The following is an 18,458-nucleotide window of genomic DNA, read 5'->3' as shown; positions in this document are numbered from 1 at the left end:
GGATGGCCCAAGTGCTTGGGCCCTGCACCTGCATGGGAGACCAGGAGGAAGCACCTGGCTCCTGGCTTCGGATCGGTGCAGCGCGCTGGCCATAGCGGCCATTTCGGGGGTGAACCAACAGAAAAGGAACACCTTTCTCTGTCTCTCTCTAACTCTGCCTGTCAAAAAAAAAAAAAAAAAAAAATAGTCCCCATGATATCTTTGCCCCAGTCCCTGGAACCTGTGAATATGTTACCTCACATGACAAAAAGAGACTTTATGGGGTGATAAGAGAAGTGGTTCTTGAGATAGGGAGATCCTGGGTTAGGTAGGTGGGCCCAGTCAAATCACAGCAATTATTAAAAGTGGAGAGCCTCACTAGGCTAATCCTCCGCCTTGTGGCACCGGCACACCGGGTTCTAGTCCCGGTCAGGGCACCGATCCTGTCCCGGTTGCCCCTCTTCCAGGCCAGCTCTCTGCTGTGGCCAGGGAGTGCAGTGGAGGATGGCCCAAGTCCTTGGGCCCTGCACCCGCATGGGAGACCAGGAGAAGCACCTGGCTCCTGTTATTGGATCAGTGCGGTGCGGCGGCCGCAGCGCGCTACTGCGACGGCCATTGGAGGGTAAACCAACGGCAAAAAGGAAGACCTTTCTCTCTGTCTCTCTCTCTCTCTCACTGTCCACTCTGCCTGTCAAAAAAAAAAAAAAAAAAAAAAGTGGAGAGCTTTCCCTGGCTGGATTAGAGAGGTGTGACAACTGAAGGGAGACCCAACATTGATAACTTTGAAGATGAAGGTTGGGACCATGAACCTGGGAGTACATGTGGCCTTTACATTCTAGAAAAGGCAAAGAAACAGATTCTCCCCTAGAGCCTCCAGAAAGGAACATAGCCTGCTGATGCTTTGGTTTTAATCTGGGAAGATTCGCATAACATTTATGATTTCGGGACTGTAAGATAAGGCATGTGTGTCTTTAAGCCACCAAATATGTGGTAATTGGTTAAAGTAGCAAAGGTAAACTAATACAGCATATATAAAGATTTGTAGAGTGATACTTTAAGGTTTGTGCATCTTATTCTTTTTTAAATGATTTACTTATTTTGAAAGTAAGAGTTACAAAAAGAGAAGTATCTTCCGTCTGCTGATTCACTCCCCAGATGGCCACAACAGCCAGCACTGGGTCAGGCCAAAGCCAGGAGCTTCTTCTGGGTCTCCCTTGTTGGTGATGATAACTCAAACACTTGGACCACCTTCTGCTTTCCCAGGCATATCAGCAGGGAGTGATGGGAAGTGGAGCAGCCAGGTATCAAACTGGTACCTATATGGGATGCTGGCAATTGCAGGTGGCAGCTTTACCCACTATGCCACAACGCTGCCAGCCTCTGTAAATCTTATTCTAAGTAAATTATACCTCAAAAGGAGAGAGACAGACAGACAGACAATGTGGTACTAGCAAAAGGATATACAAGGAGATCAATGGACCTACTAGAGAGCTCAGAAGCAAGTCGCTACCTGTGTGATCTAATTTATGACAAAGGTGCCACAGGACTTCAGTGGGGGATAGGATGGTTCTTTTAAGTCTGTGGAGCTGGATTGTTTGGATAACCATTTGGATAGCCAATTGAATATTACCTCATGTTCAACACAAAATATACTTGAAATGTAGACTTGAATGTGGAAACTGATTAAAATAGAGCTTCTAAAAGAAAATGTCATGAATTGAATTGCACAATGTTGATGTAGACAGTCTGTTAAGATAGCCTAAAAAGTACTAACGTATTCTTTTAAAAGACTGATAAATTGGACTTTATTAACATTAAGAATTTCTTTTATCAAAAGATACCATTAGGAAAATGAGAATACAAACTATAGACTGGGAGGAGATATTTGTAACGCCTACAACTGACAAAGCATTCGTATCTTGAATTCATGTAGAACTTCTACAAATAATAAGAAAAAAGCAGGCATCCCCATAATGGTGTGATGAGAGGAAATGAAACCTGTGCCAACCAGAGTGAGGTAGTTGCTAAAGGATAGACCCCAGTGTTAAACAGACTTTGTTTAGAAGCTAGTGTCACTACTTTGTGGCAGATTAACTCCTTGTGACTCATTTCTTTATCTCTAACATGGAGGTAAGTATTTCTCACATAGGGCTATTTTAATAATTAAAGGAGGTCATACACATAAGTGCTTAGCAGAGTGCCTGTGAGTTATTATTGTTGTCATCATTTTTCTAATTTGAATAGTTGACTATTCATCAGACTCATTCTCGAAAAATTGGTATATTTTCATGTATCTGTAAATGTATGCCTCTCTCTGATTATGGGGAAGGAGATTCAGAGATAACACTAACCCCAGTGTGGCCTCCTTAAGAGCTTTAATCTGAATATTGTCAGGCTTCTTCCTAGTTCTGAAAAAAATACTACCCTTTGTTCTTCTAATTTGAATTATTTCTGATATTGCATCCTAGAAAATGGTTCAGCCAGCCATACTGGAAACCATGGTGCTGAGAATTCCATGGCGCGGACTAAAAGTGGTGCACCCGTGTCGGTGCCAGAAATGGTTCCCCACATTGGGGAGCTCCCTAAAAACCACCACCCTGGCCGCTCATCAAAGTCCCCGCAATCCACAGGAACGGTAGTACCACAGAAGTGCTTTTTACAGATCAGAGGCATGACGTGTGCATCCTGTGTGTCTAACATCGAAAGAAATCTTCAGAAAGAAGCTGGTAAGAGATCTACTCCCTTGTTGAACTTGGGAATGCTACATAGAGACTTTGTGTCCTTCCTTCAAAATCTCCATCTACTGTGTTTTTCAGTGGCCTTGATAATCTGGTAGTGAGTTCATCATATGATAACATAGATGTTTATCTAAAGTTCTTGTGCTGTTGGCACTTCTGTTCTTTAAGAAGCAGTTCGATAAATCATATCTCTAAATTAGCCATGGAAAATCCAGTTTGAAGGTCATGGCATTCTCTGTGGCTAGACTACTCAATTAACCTGTTCTAGTATTATTCTATATTTTCTACTTTTGGTCCCATCAGCCCCTTTCTAGAAAATGAATAAATCACTTGCATTTTGTGGAGAGCTTCCAATTTCAAATTTGTCCTGTTGTGCCTATAAACCATAGAGTATTGTGAAAATGCCAAGGTTTTGTCTTCCAAACTATATTTATAATACTGTTTGTCTCTCTGTCTTTTTTTAAATTTTTTATTTTTTTACTCTCTCTATTTTTTTTTAAAAAGAGTTATTTATTCGAAAACCAGAGTTACAGAGAGAGAGAGAGAGAGATCTTCCATCTGTTGGTTCACTCCCCAAATGGCCACAATAGCAAGAGCTGGGCCAGACTGAAACCAGGAGCCCGGAACTCCATCTGGATCTTGCACCTGGGTGGCAGGGGCCCAGGTATTTGGGCCATCTTCTGCTGCTTCCCCAGGCACATTAACAGGGAGCTGGATCAGAAGTGGAACATCCAGGACTCAAACTGATGCCTATAGGTGATACAGATTTTGCAGGCACCAGCTTAACCCACTGCGCCACAACACCAGCCCCCAGTACTGTCTCTTAAATCTCAAAGTTCAACAAAAATCTTATCCCAATGTTTTGTTCGGAAAATATCTTAACCATGACTCTGCCTTGCCACCAGAGTCACTTTCTCTCCTTCTTCAACCCAGTGATTCTTTTTGTTCTTATTCCCTGTCCCTTAGAATCAGCCCTAAATTAGGTGATAATGTTTTTCCAGCCTCTTGTTCAGTATATGCTATAGCTTCCTGGAGCTCTAGAATACTCTCAGATTGAGGTGTTCAAGGAGATCGTTTGTCATCCAGGGACTGGTTGCTTTTAAAATTAGCCTGTAATCTCATAGTCCTTATGCTTATGCACCTCATGAATGCCTCATTTTTATTACTCCTGGCAGAGTTTCTAAAGCATATCATGCCTTTCATTTATTTGAATGAGACTCTTTTGATACCCATAAGCTAACATAATATTATTACCAAGGTAGTCTGTGAGATTTCCATTTTGTTCCTGAAAGCCATTAGAAACTGAAAAGGAGTGAGAACAACTTTTGAAAAATTTCAGAGTTGGAGGTAAACGTATAGTATCTCCTTTCTGTAATAATAGTTGATAGTAGCAGATTACATCCCTTGCTTAGATGTGTGTACAACCATTGGTGTCTTCTAATGATTGACTCGCTGTAGTTCATGAGCTGACTGTATTGCATCACCAGGGAGCCAGGTACACAGGCAGAGTCTTAGTCCTCATCCCAGACTGACTGAGTCAGAATCTATTCTGACAAGGTGATCCACAGGCCCAGTAAAATTTGAGAAGTATTGCTCTAGAATAGTGGTTCTCAAACTTGGCAGCTTATTAAAAATTACCTTAAGAGTTTTCATACAAAATGATGTTTGATTTGACTAGTCTGGATTAGGGGCCTGTGTTAACATTGACAAATGTTCCCAAGCCATGCTAAGCACAGTCGAGTTTGAGAACCACTGTTTCCAAGGCTTCTGGGAAGAGTTTTTCTTTGTTAGATTATGTTGGCCAGGTCATCTCAGAGGCCTTGCCCAGAGTGCTACAACCGTGACCTGTTGGTTCCAGGTATTCTCTCTGTGCTGGTTGCCTTGATGGCAGGAAAGGCTGAGATCAAGTATAACCCGGAGGTCATCCAGCCACCCGAGATAGCTCAGCTCATCCAGGACCTAGGCTTTGAGGCCACAGTCATGGAGGACGCCACAGGCTCAGACGGCGACATCGAGTTGATTGTAAGTACCCTGGCTGCCTAAAAGGATGCAGGTCTCAGACAGTTTGCCCATGTGTTGTAACAGTGGCCATCTTTGTGATCAGTAAATGTCCCCCATCTTGAATGTAACCTGTTTGTTGTTGTTGTTGCTGCGTTTTTGGTTGGCTTTTCTTTGAAGCCAACACCACTGACCCCTTCATTTTGTGAGGGAAGGGCAGTTATGTCAATAAGTCAGAGGAAGGAATCCTTCCACATACCGTCAGGTGTGTCAAAGAAGAAACAATGGGGACTTGCAGGAGAATTGCAGAAAGAAGAATTAAATGGTGGGCTACCCTCAGTGTTATGGCATCTGAACACAGTCATTCAAGCCTAAAGAGAACTAAACAGAAGAATATGTGTGGTAGTGAGCACCATTATCAGGTGTGGGAGTTTGGCATAGCAGTTAAGAGACCACTTGGGACTCCTGCATCCCACATCACAGTGTCTCGATTTGAGTCTGGCTCTGTTTCTCATTCCAGCTTCCTATTCGTGTGTACCCCAAGAGGCAGCAGTGATGGCTCAAGTTGTTTTGTCCCTGACAGCACATGGGAGACCCAGATTGAGTTTGAGGCTCCCACAACTTCAGCCTTACCTAACCCTGACTATTGGGACGTTTCAGGAGTAAACCAACAGATGGGAGCTGTCTCCATCTGTCTCTCTGCCTTGCAAATACATACACACACAGATGGAGAGAGCTTGTTTGTAGGCACAAAGTAACTAATGACAAAAGTATACGAAAATACTCAGTCTAAGATGAATGCCCAGGGTGTTGGCTATTACCAGGGTGTTGTGGGTGGTGAGGCATTGTTTCTGTTGCCTCCCCCCATTAGCAGCTTCAGATGTCAACAGTTATTGTTGAAAAAACAGGTCATTTGTTACGATTCATAATGTGCCTTTTCAAAAGCACTTTCCGTACAAACTTCTTTGTACATAAAGAGTGACTTAGGAGAAACCCACAAAGAATTGGGTAATGCTGTTTTACTGAGGTGCTTAGTCACTATCATTAGCGTGAGTAAATGTTTGAAGAAAAAGCGTTAGGACAGGAGTGGCACGTTGAGCTCCCAGAAGGCCACATTCTTCTGTAGAGCAAGCCCTTTGTGTGCTGAGGGGCAAAGCCAGCTGGCCCGTGAGAGGGGCCGTCCTCGCTGCAAGCCTGTGGGTCCACATGCACCAAGAGTGTTGTTGAAGTGCTTGGGCCCCTGCACCCACGTGGGAGACCCAAAAGAAGCTCCTGGCTCTGGCCTGGCCCAGCCCAGCCCTTGCCGGTTCACCATTTGGGGAGTGAACCAGTAGAATGAAGACTTCTCTGTCTTTCCCTCTCTCTGTCTCCCTCTCCCTCTAACTCTGCCCCCCCCCCCAAAAAAAAAAAAAGTTTAAGGTTTGTAATTCCCAGTAGGAAAACATCTGAATGAATACCCAAGTGGCACACTACTGTAAAGTGCTTCAGCTGTGTTTCCTGCAGAGGGGTAGGGATTATCTTCCCAGCACCCCAGCTGTCTTGATGAGGCCAGAGGTTCACTGGTTTGTATCACTGCGACCTCCATTAGGTAATCTCAGCTGCCCCCAGCAAGGGCTTTGTCAGAGGGCATATGCTTGACCTCCAAAGTTGCCTGACAGTTTACTGATGACATTCATAACCTTGGGGTTGACATATTTGCTGGGTTCTGGGCCATCCTGGAAGGCCACTTCTGGATCCTGCATGGCTGCAAGAACTTCTGGATCACTAAAAATTCCATTGAGCCCTGGCATTCCTACCATTCCAGGCATTCTTCCTGGAAAATTACCAGACATCCCCTGGGGAAAGGGCCTGGAGAGGAGCCACACTGAGCTCCTGATTGTCCACTGGCTGCTTCTTCCCTCTGGGCTCCTGGTGTTCTTGTTGAACCTTCTTAACTCTTTCCATTCTTTCCTTGATTTCTGGCTCATCATATTTTTGCTCATACTTCCCCTGATGTTCTGCAATTTTCTGGGCCCTTGGTTGAACTTATTTCATCATTGCCCTTGTGTCTTTATCATAATCCAGTTAACAGGCAAGGATGGATCATGGGCTGCTTCTTCCCAATGGCCCAGAAGTCTATATGCTTTCTCTTACCACTTGGAGGACTAAACTGGATCAGGATTTATTTCAGTGGTTCTGTCACAGTCTCAGATGGCAACATTCAGCTTCTGCAGTTTGATGATGACTCTGCCTCTCTTGGCATACAGAATGGCCAAGCAAGAATTTAGCTTCATTGGCATCTGTGAGCAAGTCAGTGACTTTCTGCAGTGCACCATCATCTAGGGCTTCCGTGCCAGCCTCTTTTCATTTGTCTGATCTGTCATCTCCATTATCTCTACGTTTTAATCTCCCATTTCTTGAGGGCTTCAGTTACACTACTTCTCTCAATCTTCAGTTACACTACTTCTCTCAATTCAGTTCACCACTTCTCTCTCACTTGATGGCTCCTCTGTCTTTATGTTTTCCTCCACCTTCTTGCTACTTTTTCTTCCTTGGTATTTTCTGATTTGGCTTTGTGAATAGCAGGTGGTACTCCCTCTCTCCCCACCATGCCATCTACCCACTCTCTCAGGAAGCGCATTTCCTCATTGTACTGAACGCTCAGATCCTACTTAGACAATTTCTCATAGGCCCAAAGCTCTCTCACTTTGTGAAGGTCCATGGTGAGGAGGCAGCAGGTGTAGCTGATGCAGCTGTGGCCTGGTTCTAGGCCGGGGCAGTGGTTCATCACGACCACATAGAAAGGGAGGGGGTGAGATTCTTGTACATGGGGTTTGGAGGTGGGAATCCAGAGTCTTGGAAAGGTTCTGTGAGGGGGACAGGCTCGTGGCTGCCTGTCCCCCAGATTCCCTGAAGTGTCTTTAGTAGGTTCTCTCAATCCTGCATGGGATTTTTGTCCTGTGTTTCAGATCACAGGGATGACCTGTGCTTCCTGTGTTCACAACATAGAGTCTAATCTCACAAGGACGAATGGCATCACCTACGCCTCTGTGGCTCTTGCCACCAGCAAAGCGCACGTGAAGTTTGATCCTGAAATTATTGGTCCCCGGGATATTGTGAAAATTATTGAGGTAGGTCATTTCTTTAAAAATTATAATCATTGAAGAAAAATGAGAAAACCTAGCTAAGCAAAATTAAAAAATTAAAATTACCTAAAGTCCTTCAACTTTTTCATGGAAAATAACTGTGAGGGTGAGCATTTGGCCTAGCAGTTAAGACACCTGCATCTCATGTGGAGTGCCTGAGTTCAGTACCCATCTCTAGCTCCTAACTGGGTTCCTGCTAAGGCAGACCATGGGAGGCAGCAGTGATGGATCAGATGATTGGGTTCCTGCCACCCATGTGGGAGACTTGAATGGCTTCAGTGACTCCCAGTCTTGGCCCAGTCCCAGCAATAATGGGCATTTGGAGAATGTAACAGTGGATGGAGCTCTCTCTTTCTCTGTCTCTGTCTTTTTTTGATTTTTTAAAAAAAGCTTTTGAAGTTAAATAGATATCAAATAATCTGAGAGCAAATATCAGTGAATGGGTAAAAAAAAGATGTGTGAAAAAAGACATATTGGGGCCAACTTGGTGGCATAGCAGGTAAAGCTAGTGATTCTGGCATCCCATATGGGTGCTGGTTCGTGTCCTGGCTGCTCCACTTTGGATCCAACTCTGCTAATGGCCTGGGAAAAGCAATAGAAGATGGTCCGAGTGTTTGGACCCTTGCCACCCATGTGGGAGACCTAGATGAAGCCCCTGGCTTCAGCCTGGCCCAACCCCCCTGGCCATTGGCAGGCATCTGGGGAATGAACCAGCAGATGGAAGATCTCTAGCTAGTTATCTCTCCTTCTCTCTCTCTTCTCTATTGATCTGATTTTCAAATAAATAAGGAAATTTAAAAAAAAAAAAAAAGATATTATAGGGGCCAGTGCTGTGGTGCAGTGGGTTAACACAGTCTGCAGCACTGGCATGCCATATGGGCACCAGTTCAAGTCTTGGCTGCTCCATTTTATATCCAGCTCCCTTCTAATGCATCTGGGAAAGCAGCAGAGGATGGCCCAAGTCCTAAGGCCCCTACCCACATGGGAGACCTGCATGAAGCTCCTGGCTTCAGCCATCTGGGGAGTCAACCAGTGGACGGAAGATCTCTCTCTGTCTCTCCCTTTCTTTCTGTAACTATGCCTTTCAAATACAGAAATGTTACTTTCAGGGGCCAACGCCATGGCTCATTTGGTTAATCCTCCGCCTGCAGCACTGGCATCCCATAGGGGCACCGGGTTCTAGTCCCGGTTGCTCCTCTTCCAGTCCGGTTCTCTGCTGTGGCCCGGGAGGGCAGTGGAGGATGGCCCAAGTGCTTGGGCCCCTGCACCCACATGGGAGACCAGGAAGAAGCACCTGGCTCCTGGCTTCAGATCGGCACAGCACCGGCCGTGGCGGCCGTTTGGAGAGTGAACCAACGGAAGGAAGACCTTTCTCTCTGTCTCTCTCTCACTGTCTGTAACTCTACCTGTCAAATAAATAAATAAAAATCTTAAAAAAAAGTTACTTTCAAAAAAATTATGATTTAATCTCATGTTTCCTGAAAAAACACCAATATACTTGGTACTTAAGGTTAAGTTGCTTCATTATAATTTTAAAGTATTATTTATGTCTACCAAGTATCTGGAGGTAAAGAGAATGTTAGCATTGGAAATAGTTATATTGCATTTTTTGACTATGGTAAGTCTGTGTTGTGGGAAAGTTTAGCTCTTTCTCCAACCCCCCACCCCCCTGGCATCTCAGACAAAGAGAGGGAGATCCCATCTGTTGGTTCATTCCCCAATCTTGCAGTGCCAGGCTTGATTCTGGGAACCAGGAACTCATTCCAGGTCTTCCACGTCAGTAGCAGGATCCTGATTACTTGAGACATTACCACTGGTTCTTGGGATGTTAAATTAGCAGGGAGCTGGAGTTAGGAGCTGGAGCTGGGACTTGAACCCAGGCAGTGCAAATGTGGGATGCAAGTGTCTTTACTTATAGGCTAAATGCCTGCTCCCTGGTTACTAGGCTTTGAAAAATTGGAATTTTCATGCACACTCTTCTCTCCCCAGTTAATCCACAGACACACTGCTTCCTTTTTAAGTCTGTTCTATAACAGATCATATAAACATCTTTGGTGATCTGACAGTGAAAACTTAAACAAGATTAATTGTAACAGCTAATGTTAAGGATAAATAAAGTTTAGTGAGAACTACCACTTATGAAATTGCTTTGAATTGAAACGTCTTGTAACAGGTTTAATGTCATGTTGTCCTTTATTTATTTATTTACTTCTTGCTTTTAAAGATTTATTTATCTTGAAAGAGTTACAGAGAGAAAGAGCGAGATCTTCCACCGGCTAGCTCACTCCCTAGATACACGTAACAGCCTGGGCCGGGCTAAAACCAGGAGTTAGGAGCATGATCCTGTCTCCCACATGGATGGCAGGGGCCCAAACACTTGGGCCATCATCTGTGGCTTTTCCCAGGCCACCAGCGGGGAGCTAGATCAGCAGCCAGGACGCAAAACAAACCAGCGCCCATATGGGAAGCTGTTGTTGCAAGGGGCAGCTCCACCCACTGTGCCACAATGCTGGCCCCTGTCCTTCATTTTCTCTTCCATGTGTGTCAAGAAGATGTTGTCTGTTGTGTGGCACAGCAGAGCTTTTGATGGGGGAGTGATGATGATGCTAACAATACAGTGCATCACCGTTGGCAGATAACACAGCCATTCTATCAAATGAGGAAAGATCCTCAGAGAGGTTAGCTAAGTGTTTGTGCTCACTGGCCCCCTAGCTCACTCCCCCAATGCACAAGTGGCATTCAAGCCCAGACCCCAAGCTCAGCAGCCTTTCTATTTCTAATGCATCACAGATCTTAAAGAACAGTAGTGAAATGGCATTGATGAGGCCAAGAAGTCCAGCTGGTGCTGTAAACAGGAAGGAGAGCCCCAAGTAACATGTCTCAGTTAACCTCTCTGATTGTTCTACCCCCACTACCCAGCCTACTGAGCATCCTCTCTGTCCTTATTGGAAGATATTGCAATGTCTAGCCTCCATGCTTGCATCTCTGGGGCATCTTTTTCTAGTGCAATTAGACTCAATTAGTTTCTCCCACCATAACTTTTAATTTTTATGTAAAAGTCCCAGCACACCAAAGTTCTGGGCCCCCGCTCTATATTGTGCTGACTGACATTTCCTGGCAGTTTTTGTCTGCGTATGTTCATAAAGAATGTCAGATTGACCCAGTGGCAGAGTACTTGAGTTAATCCACAAGCAAAGCACAGACTGACTAAGGTCAGTGTCTGTCAGGCTACCATGGAAGCTGTGCTTCCGGATACTGAAGGAGCTGAGTTCAGCTCTAATGGGAAGAAGCCTGGTTGGAAGCTTGGAGACCTGAGCCCTGGATCCAGCTCTCTCATAACACTGTGGCTTTGAGCAAGGTATTTAACCTCTCTGAATTTCAGCTTCTACATGCACTCAGGTGTTTTGAATTCTTTAACTTAGAAGTTCTGGGTTTGGGAGTGAGCAGTTGGCACAGCAATTAAAACACTGCTTGGGATGTTTACATCCCAGATCAGAGTTCAAGTTCTAAGCCTGGGTACAAGTCCCAGCTCTGCTCCTAATTCCTGCTTCCTGCTAATGCACACTCTGGGAGGCAGCAGGTAATAACCCTAATAGTTGGGTCCCCACCACCCATGTGGGAGAACTGGATTGAATTCCTGGCTCCTGGCTTCAGGCATTTGAGGAGTGAACCAGTGAACGAAAGATCTCAGTCGCTCAGTCTGTCTCTGTCTTTCTAATAAATAAAATAAAAATTAAATAGAAACATATAATTTAAAAATCCGAGTTTCTAAATTAGTAATGATCAGGTTTGGGGCCTGGTAAAGCTGTCTTCTCAGAACCCTCTGCCTTTGCCAACAGAGGGGACAGGAATTGCCCGTGAGGCCACCTCCTCGATGGTGGTGTAGTTATAGATGGATGCTTGTGAGGCTGTTTGGGTAAAGAAATTGTGAGAGGAAAACCCCTACATTCTTATGTATGCTTTTAGATTTACTTTCTAGTTTCCAAAGCTGTAAGGTCCTTTGTACCAATGCATGTTTTAACCAAGTACCTTCCTCCTTGTTTCCCACCCCTCTCTTTTTAGGAAATTGGCTTTCATGCTTCCTTGGCCCAGAGAAACCCCAATGCTCACCACTTGGACCACAAGGTGGAAATAAAGCAGTAGGTAGAACACAAAAGATACTCTGTAGCTTTTGTCTAAGTGTCTCCCTCTACCTAGGCCCAATGGCATGACACATGTTATGCATGTGCTCTTAGGCTTGTCGGTGTCTCTGTTGCCTCTGGCTTCCCAGAGAACCTTCCACCAGGATGAGCTGCTTGTACCTTCCTAACAGTGTTTGTTGTTCAATACAAGTTTCTGTGATGATGTCTGCCTTCTACATCTGACCCAAACCAGGTGCAGTTAGTGAGCACTTGAACTGCAGCTCATGTAACGGCATAACTGAGTTTTCTTTTTTTTCTTTTTCTTTTTCTTTTTTTTGACAGGCAGAGTGGACAGTGAGAGATAGAGACAGAGAGAAAGGTCTTCCTTTGCTGTTGGTTCACTCCCCCAACGGCCGCTGCAGCTGGCGCACCGTGTTGATCCGAAGCCAGGAGCCAGATGCTTCTCCTGGTCTCCCTTGCGGGTGCAGGGCCCAAACACTTGGGCCATCCTCCACTGCCCTCCCAGGGCACAGCAGAGAGCTGGACAGGAAGAGGAGCAACCGGGACAGAATCCAGCGCCCCGACCGGGACTAGAACCCGGGGTGCCAGTGCCACAGGCAGAGGATTAGCCTATTGAGCTGCGGCACCAGCCCCATAACTGAGTTTTTAACTTTAATTTTAATTTGAATAGCCACATGAGTTTGGTGGCTAGCAGATTGGACAGCACTTAGATTTTTTCTTTTTTTCTTTCTTTTCGTTTTGAAGATTTATTTATTTATTTGAAAGGCAGAGTTAGGAGAGGCAGAGAGAGACAGAGAAGCCTTCCATCTGCTGATTCACTCCCCAAATGGCCACAATGGCCAGAGATGGGCTGATCTGAAAACCAGGAACCAGGAGCTTCTTCTCGGTCTCCTATGCGGGTACAAGGGCCCATGGACTTGGGCTATCTTCCACTGCTTTCCTAGGCCATAGCAGGGAGCTAGATCAGAAATGGAGAAGCTTGGACTAGAACCGGCACCCATATGGGAAACTAGCACTGCAGGCAGCGGCTTTACTCACTAAGCCACACTGTCAGCCCCAATTTTTTTTTCTGTTACAATATTTTCAGACTCTACTCATATTTGCGTGGATTCTAGAAATAGGATCCGAGGTCAGGCATCATGGCCAAGTGAAAGAAAATGGACTGGGAATCAAATGCCTTGGGTTCCTCTGTTTCAGATGGTTACTTATTCATTCAACAAGCTTTTTTTTTTTTTTTTTTTTTTTTTTTTTTTTTTTTGACAGGCAGAGTGGACAGTGAGAGAGAGAGAGAGACAGAAAGGTCTTCCTTTTCCGTTGGTTCACCCCTCAATGGCCGCTGCGGCAGGTGCACTGCAGCCAGTGCACTGCGCTGATCCAAAGCTAGGAGCCAGGTGCTTCTCCTGGTCTCCCATGGGGTGCAGGGCCCAAGCACTTGGGCCATCCTCCCAGGCCATAGCAGAGAGCTAGACAGGAAGAGGAGCAACCGGGACAGAATCTGATGCCCCGACCGGGACTAGAACCTGGTGTGCCAGCACCACAGGCAGAGGATTAGCCTATTGAGCTATGGCGGCGTCAGCCATTCAACAAACTTAAAGAGTGCTGTTGTCAGGCCACTGTGCCAAGTGTTGGGGACGGATAGAATGCCATCCCTATCTCAGAAGGGGCCATAGTCTGGCTTGGAAAGCGTGAGTGAAAAATGACAGCACTGATTCAGGTAGATTCTAGAAAGTTTAGCGAACCTTCAAGCAGGAGATACAAGATCTGAGCCTCAGAGAATGAGTAGAAGTTTGCTAGGCTGAAGGAGATGGGGTTGGAGGCAGAGGGCAAGGGTCTTCAGGGAGTCCTGTGGTTTGGTCTGATTGGTGTGCCTGGAGTGCAGAAGAGGAACCTGGAAAGCCACTGAGTGATTCTCCAAGGGCCTTGGACAACAGCCCAAGGGTGTAAACCATCTTGCAGGCTGGTGGTTTCTGGCCATGTTAAGCTTCACAAGAGGTTCCACGATTGCTTATTTGAAATTTCATGGAGGCTACAGCTAATAGGAGACCACAGCTGTCATACATGACCCCCAGTTTCAGACTTTTGTGTCTGTCAAGACAGCTTCACTGTTCCCACTGACTCAATTTTAAGTAGTTGTTTAAAAGTTGAATGTTGGCTGGCGCCGTGGCTTAACAGGCTAATCCTCCGCCTTGCGGCGCCGGCACACCGGGTTCTAGTCCCGGTCGGGGCGCCGGATTCTATCCCGGTTGCCCCTCTTCCAGGCCAGCTCTCTGCTATGGCCCGGGAAGGCAGTGGAGGATGGCCCAAGTGCTTGGGCCCTGCACCCGCATGGGAGACCAGGAGAAGCACCTGGCTCCTGGCTTCAGATCAGCACGATGCGCCGGCTGCAGCGGCCATTGGAGGGTGAACCAACGGCAAAAAGGAAGACCTTTCTCTCTGTCTCTCTCTCTCTCACTATCCACTCTGCCTGTCCAAAAAAAAAAAAAAAAAAAGTTGAATGTTTAACAATTGAATAGTACACTTACACTACTAATAAAATCCTACTTGTATCCATTTCCTTCTTTGGGGTTCTACTGTATGATTTCATTCTGAATAGAGAGCTGTAGAATGAGAATGTTAAACCTCTTTGGGGTTTCAGTTGCCTCATGTATAAAGTGAGGGTAACCTGTCAGCTGTGTGAAGGTGAGGGCTGGGCCTAAGCATTCTTGGGACACCCTTGCAGCCATGTGTAGACCTTTTATGTTCCTGCATTGTAGCACTGGTGGTTTGTCCCAGATGTGGCAAAAAACAAGTCTTAAACAGTCCTCAGGAGGGAACTGGCCCTCAGTCTCTGTGCCAAGCCTGGTCTAAGATGTCTGTGTTGCTTCAATTTCTTTCCAGGTGGAAGAAGTCTTTCCTGTGCAGCCTGGTGTTTGGCATCCCTGTTATGGGATTAATGATCTATATGTTAATACCCAGCAATCAGCCCCACGAGTCTATGATCCTGGACCACAACATCATCCCAGGACTGTCCATTCTGAATCTCATCTTCTTTATCTTGTGTACATTTGTCCAGGTGTGTACTGGAAAGGTTGGGCAAACCTTTGCTCTCTACATCAGTGTGTGACCAATGGGAACTGCCCCAGATAGTTGCTGCTAGTTCCCCCCACGTTCTCCATCTTGTGACCAGTGTAGGGGACAGGGGTAGGTGTGCCCTCCAGCACCGGGGACTAAGAAGGGCCTGGTTTCACTGTTAGTTGCCCAGTTGTTGGGAACTTTACCTGAATAGTAGCTGCCTGCCACAAGGATTGGTGAACCTGTGTGCCCCCAGTTTGCTTACTGCTTAGCTTAATTTACTTTTGTTTTAGAGACAGTGGCTAGATCAACCTGGAGTATGAACTTGAGTGTTCCATCTGGAATGACATAAGTTCTTTGAGTAAATAATAATCCAGAAGAGATGGATGTCATAGAATATGTACCCTGGTGGTGACAATAAGGAAGTAGTGGGAATCGTCTGTATTTTAGAATATAAAATTAAATTCACTTCATGTTGGAATGTTTAGGACTATTTGGAGGCAAGAATTTGTGGGCTAAATTGTTTTTTTCCTATATTTTCTTTTTAATTGCCAGTATAATGTTGCCACAAGTTCAAGCCATACTGAAGTATAAGAAAGAAGGAAAACACTGTTTCACTAGTTATACCCACCTCCAGCCCAGTGCCATTCCCCACTCTTGCTACAGTTTTATTAATGATTGGGCATGTATTTTTCCAAGTCTTCATCCATATGGAGAAAATACACACCTGAGTTTGTACACGTCCATCATGTAATACAGACAAAGGCTAAATGAGATACACTGTGTAACTGGCTTTTCACTTACCCATGTATGATGGACATCATTCCCGCACTGGGTGTAGATCTAGCACATTCTCTTTAGGGACTGCATGGCATGGCCCACAGTAAAGTGAATCCTGTTTTGTCCCCACAGTTCGCCTATTGGACATTTCTGTTGTGTGCTCTCAGTTTTGAGGCTCTCACACACCCTCGACTGATTGTTTCTGTGACCAGTAGACATCATCACAGAAAAACAATGTCATCAAAATTGTGAACAAACCTAGAGTATTTGTCGTCCTGAGGGGCCTCTGGTTGTTCTGTAAACTCCACCTTTATTCTTTGTTTTCCAGTTCCTCGGTGGGTGGTATTTCTATGTTCAGGCCTATAAGTCTCTGAGACACAGGTCGGCCAACATGGACGTGCTCATCGTACTGGCCACCAGCATCGCCTACGTCTACTCCCTCATCATCCTGGTGGTTGCAGTTGTGGAGCAGGCCGAGAGGAGCCCTGTGACATTCTTCGACACGCCGCCCATGCTGTTTGTGTTCATTTCCCTGGGGCGGTGGCTGGAACACGTGGCAAAGGTAACTGCAGCTCTGGGTGAAGTAAAGAGTTGTTCTTTCAGTGATACAAATCTCAGTTCATCTGAGCACCGTGTTTAGAATTACTAATTGTACACGATCTAGAGAACCCCTTAAGGAATATGAAACCTTCATATGATTAGGTGCTCTGGTCGCTAATCTCCAACTTGGTTGCGACTTCTGAAATCCCAGCTAATCTGGTTAATTATTAAAACCTTTGTTCAGGGGCATTGTGTAAGGGAAAGAAAGAACCCTGGACTTCAGGTCGGAGCCCACAGGTCTCTCAGTGCATGACTGAGTATAGACTTTATCAGTCTTGCAAACCATCCTTCCACCTTCAGTCATGCTGTGTTTAAAGCTCTTCACCAAACCTCGCGTTGTAACGTTCTATAAAAGAGAGGGACTTAAATTGCATAGCAAATTAAAGCTGAACCATATAAACAGCTATGTCTGCAGCTGCTTTCTCTCTTACACTGTGGGTGTCGGGCTGGGTGTGAACATTCAGCTCACGATGGCTCTCATTACATTTTGGTTATTTCCTAGAGCAAAACCTCAGAGGCCCTTGCCAAACTCATGTCTCTCCAAGCCACAGAGGCCACCGTTGTAACCCTTGGTGAGGACAACTTAATCATCAGGTGGGTTTTGTTCATCAGAAGTGCCTGAAATCAACTTATGTCAGCCTGTGTAATATGCATCAAACTCCCACTGTGTACTACAGTGCACTAGCCCTTGTGAGGGCTGGCAGACACACACAAAGATCCTACCTCTCAGTGTTATGTAAACAGGACATTTAGATGTTGAAACACAAGCAGGAGTTGGAGTTAGAGTTGGAGGTGGGGTGTATGCCAAAGGGCAGATGAGAACATAGGGGGTTAGTGTCCCAGGAAATAGAAGAGGAAGGCTAATGGTGGTCGAGAACATGTGTTGGGACTGGGCCTTGTGAGACCTCGAGGATTCAGGCAGGCAGAGAGAAGGCTTCAACTTGCCAAGAAAGAAAAAGGGGAGTAGTGCTTATCTTCTATATCTTGCTGGAAACTTACATAACCTTGACTGTTTGACAGACACTATTCTAAGCTCTTTGTATTTAATCAGTCACACATACATACACACACACACACACACACACAGCCCTTTAAGAGGAAACGACTTTTAATGACTCTTATTTTATAGGTAAGAAACTGAGGTCAGAGAGGCTTGGCAGCTGGCTCAAGGTCATATAGCTTTTAAGTAGTGGAATTGGGTAATCACCCAAACTGTGGGTCACCAGAGTCCATGTTCTTATAAATTAAGTCTTCTGTGTTAACATTTTTTATTTCTTTTTCATATTCTGGGCAATAATTGTTTCAGGTCTTCCTTACGTTTCTGAAATCTCTCCATCCCTACCACACTCCCCTGAAAACTGATTTCTCCTCGGAGTCTTGAAAACAGAAGCCACTGGATGGGGAATTGGTGGGTTTCCTGTCCCTTGCCCTACACAGCACACCTTCTCCCATGGCAACTCCCTTCTTGCCCCAGTGGGAGGAGAGGCGCCTCCTCCTGGGCCTCTGTTGATTCTCCCAAAGGTCTCCAGTGTCTCTGTCTTTGCTGATTTCTACCTTTCCATGTGATGCCGACTTCAGACTCCCCTGCTGTTGAAACAGATAGGCCTCCGTGTCCCTCTCCCACTGTGCCTTTGCCTGTCCATCACACTGTCCCCAGCACCAGTCTCGGTAGCTGTGTTCTTTCAGTGCCAGGCCTCTCAAGGGCTGCCCTGCAGAGTCTCCAGGGCTGGTACAGAGCAGCCCTTGGCAAGTAACTGACCAGTGAGTGAAAAGGTGATGAGGCATTGCTGACAGTAGTGTAGTAGCACTGATCTTTTTTTTCTGGATGCTAGGTTTTTTTTGTTTTGTTTTGTTTTTAGATTATTGTATTTATTTGAAAGAAAGAGTTACATAGAGAGGTAGAGACAGAGAGATAGAGAGATTTTCCATCTGCTGGTTCACTTCCCAGATGGCTACAACAGCTGGAGCTGAGCCAGTCTAAAGCTAGGAGCCAGCTCTTCCCGGTCTCCCACTTGGGCCATCTTCTGCTGTTTTCCCAGGCTCCC

At 45.6% G+C, this 18,458-nt stretch overlaps 1 protein-coding gene and 1 pseudogene across 4 annotated transcripts in view; one reads left to right on the top strand and one right to left on the bottom strand.

The window, feature by feature from the left end:
- ATP7B (ATPase copper transporting beta) overlaps positions 1-18,458 on the top strand; it is a 76,307-nt gene that overhangs the window by 35,227 nt on the left and 22,622 nt on the right. For all 4 annotated transcript variants that reach the window (XM_062194251.1, XM_062194254.1, XM_062194252.1 and 1 more), the window contains exons 4-10: positions 2,448-2,705; positions 4,576-4,739; positions 7,664-7,825; positions 11,903-11,979; positions 14,860-15,034; positions 16,142-16,375; positions 16,916-17,007. In XM_062194251.1, coding sequence (XP_062050235.1) covers positions 2,448-2,705; positions 4,576-4,739; positions 7,664-7,825; positions 11,903-11,979; positions 14,860-15,034; positions 16,142-16,375; positions 16,916-17,007 — 1,162 coding nt within the window. The remainder of the gene's footprint in view (positions 1-2,447; positions 2,706-4,575; positions 4,740-7,663; positions 7,826-11,902; positions 11,980-14,859; positions 15,035-16,141; positions 16,376-16,915; positions 17,008-18,458) is intronic.
- On the bottom strand, positions 6,335-7,416 carry LOC133762549 (hsc70-interacting protein-like; annotated as a pseudogene).

The sequence above is a fragment of the Lepus europaeus genome, chromosome 6 (genome assembly GCF_033115175.1).
Source record: "Lepus europaeus isolate LE1 chromosome 6, mLepTim1.pri, whole genome shotgun sequence".
Lineage (NCBI taxonomy): Eukaryota > Metazoa > Chordata > Mammalia > Lagomorpha > Leporidae > Lepus > Lepus europaeus.
Note: the sequence above shows the minus strand (reverse complement) of the source record. Positions and strands in the feature narration are given on the sequence as shown.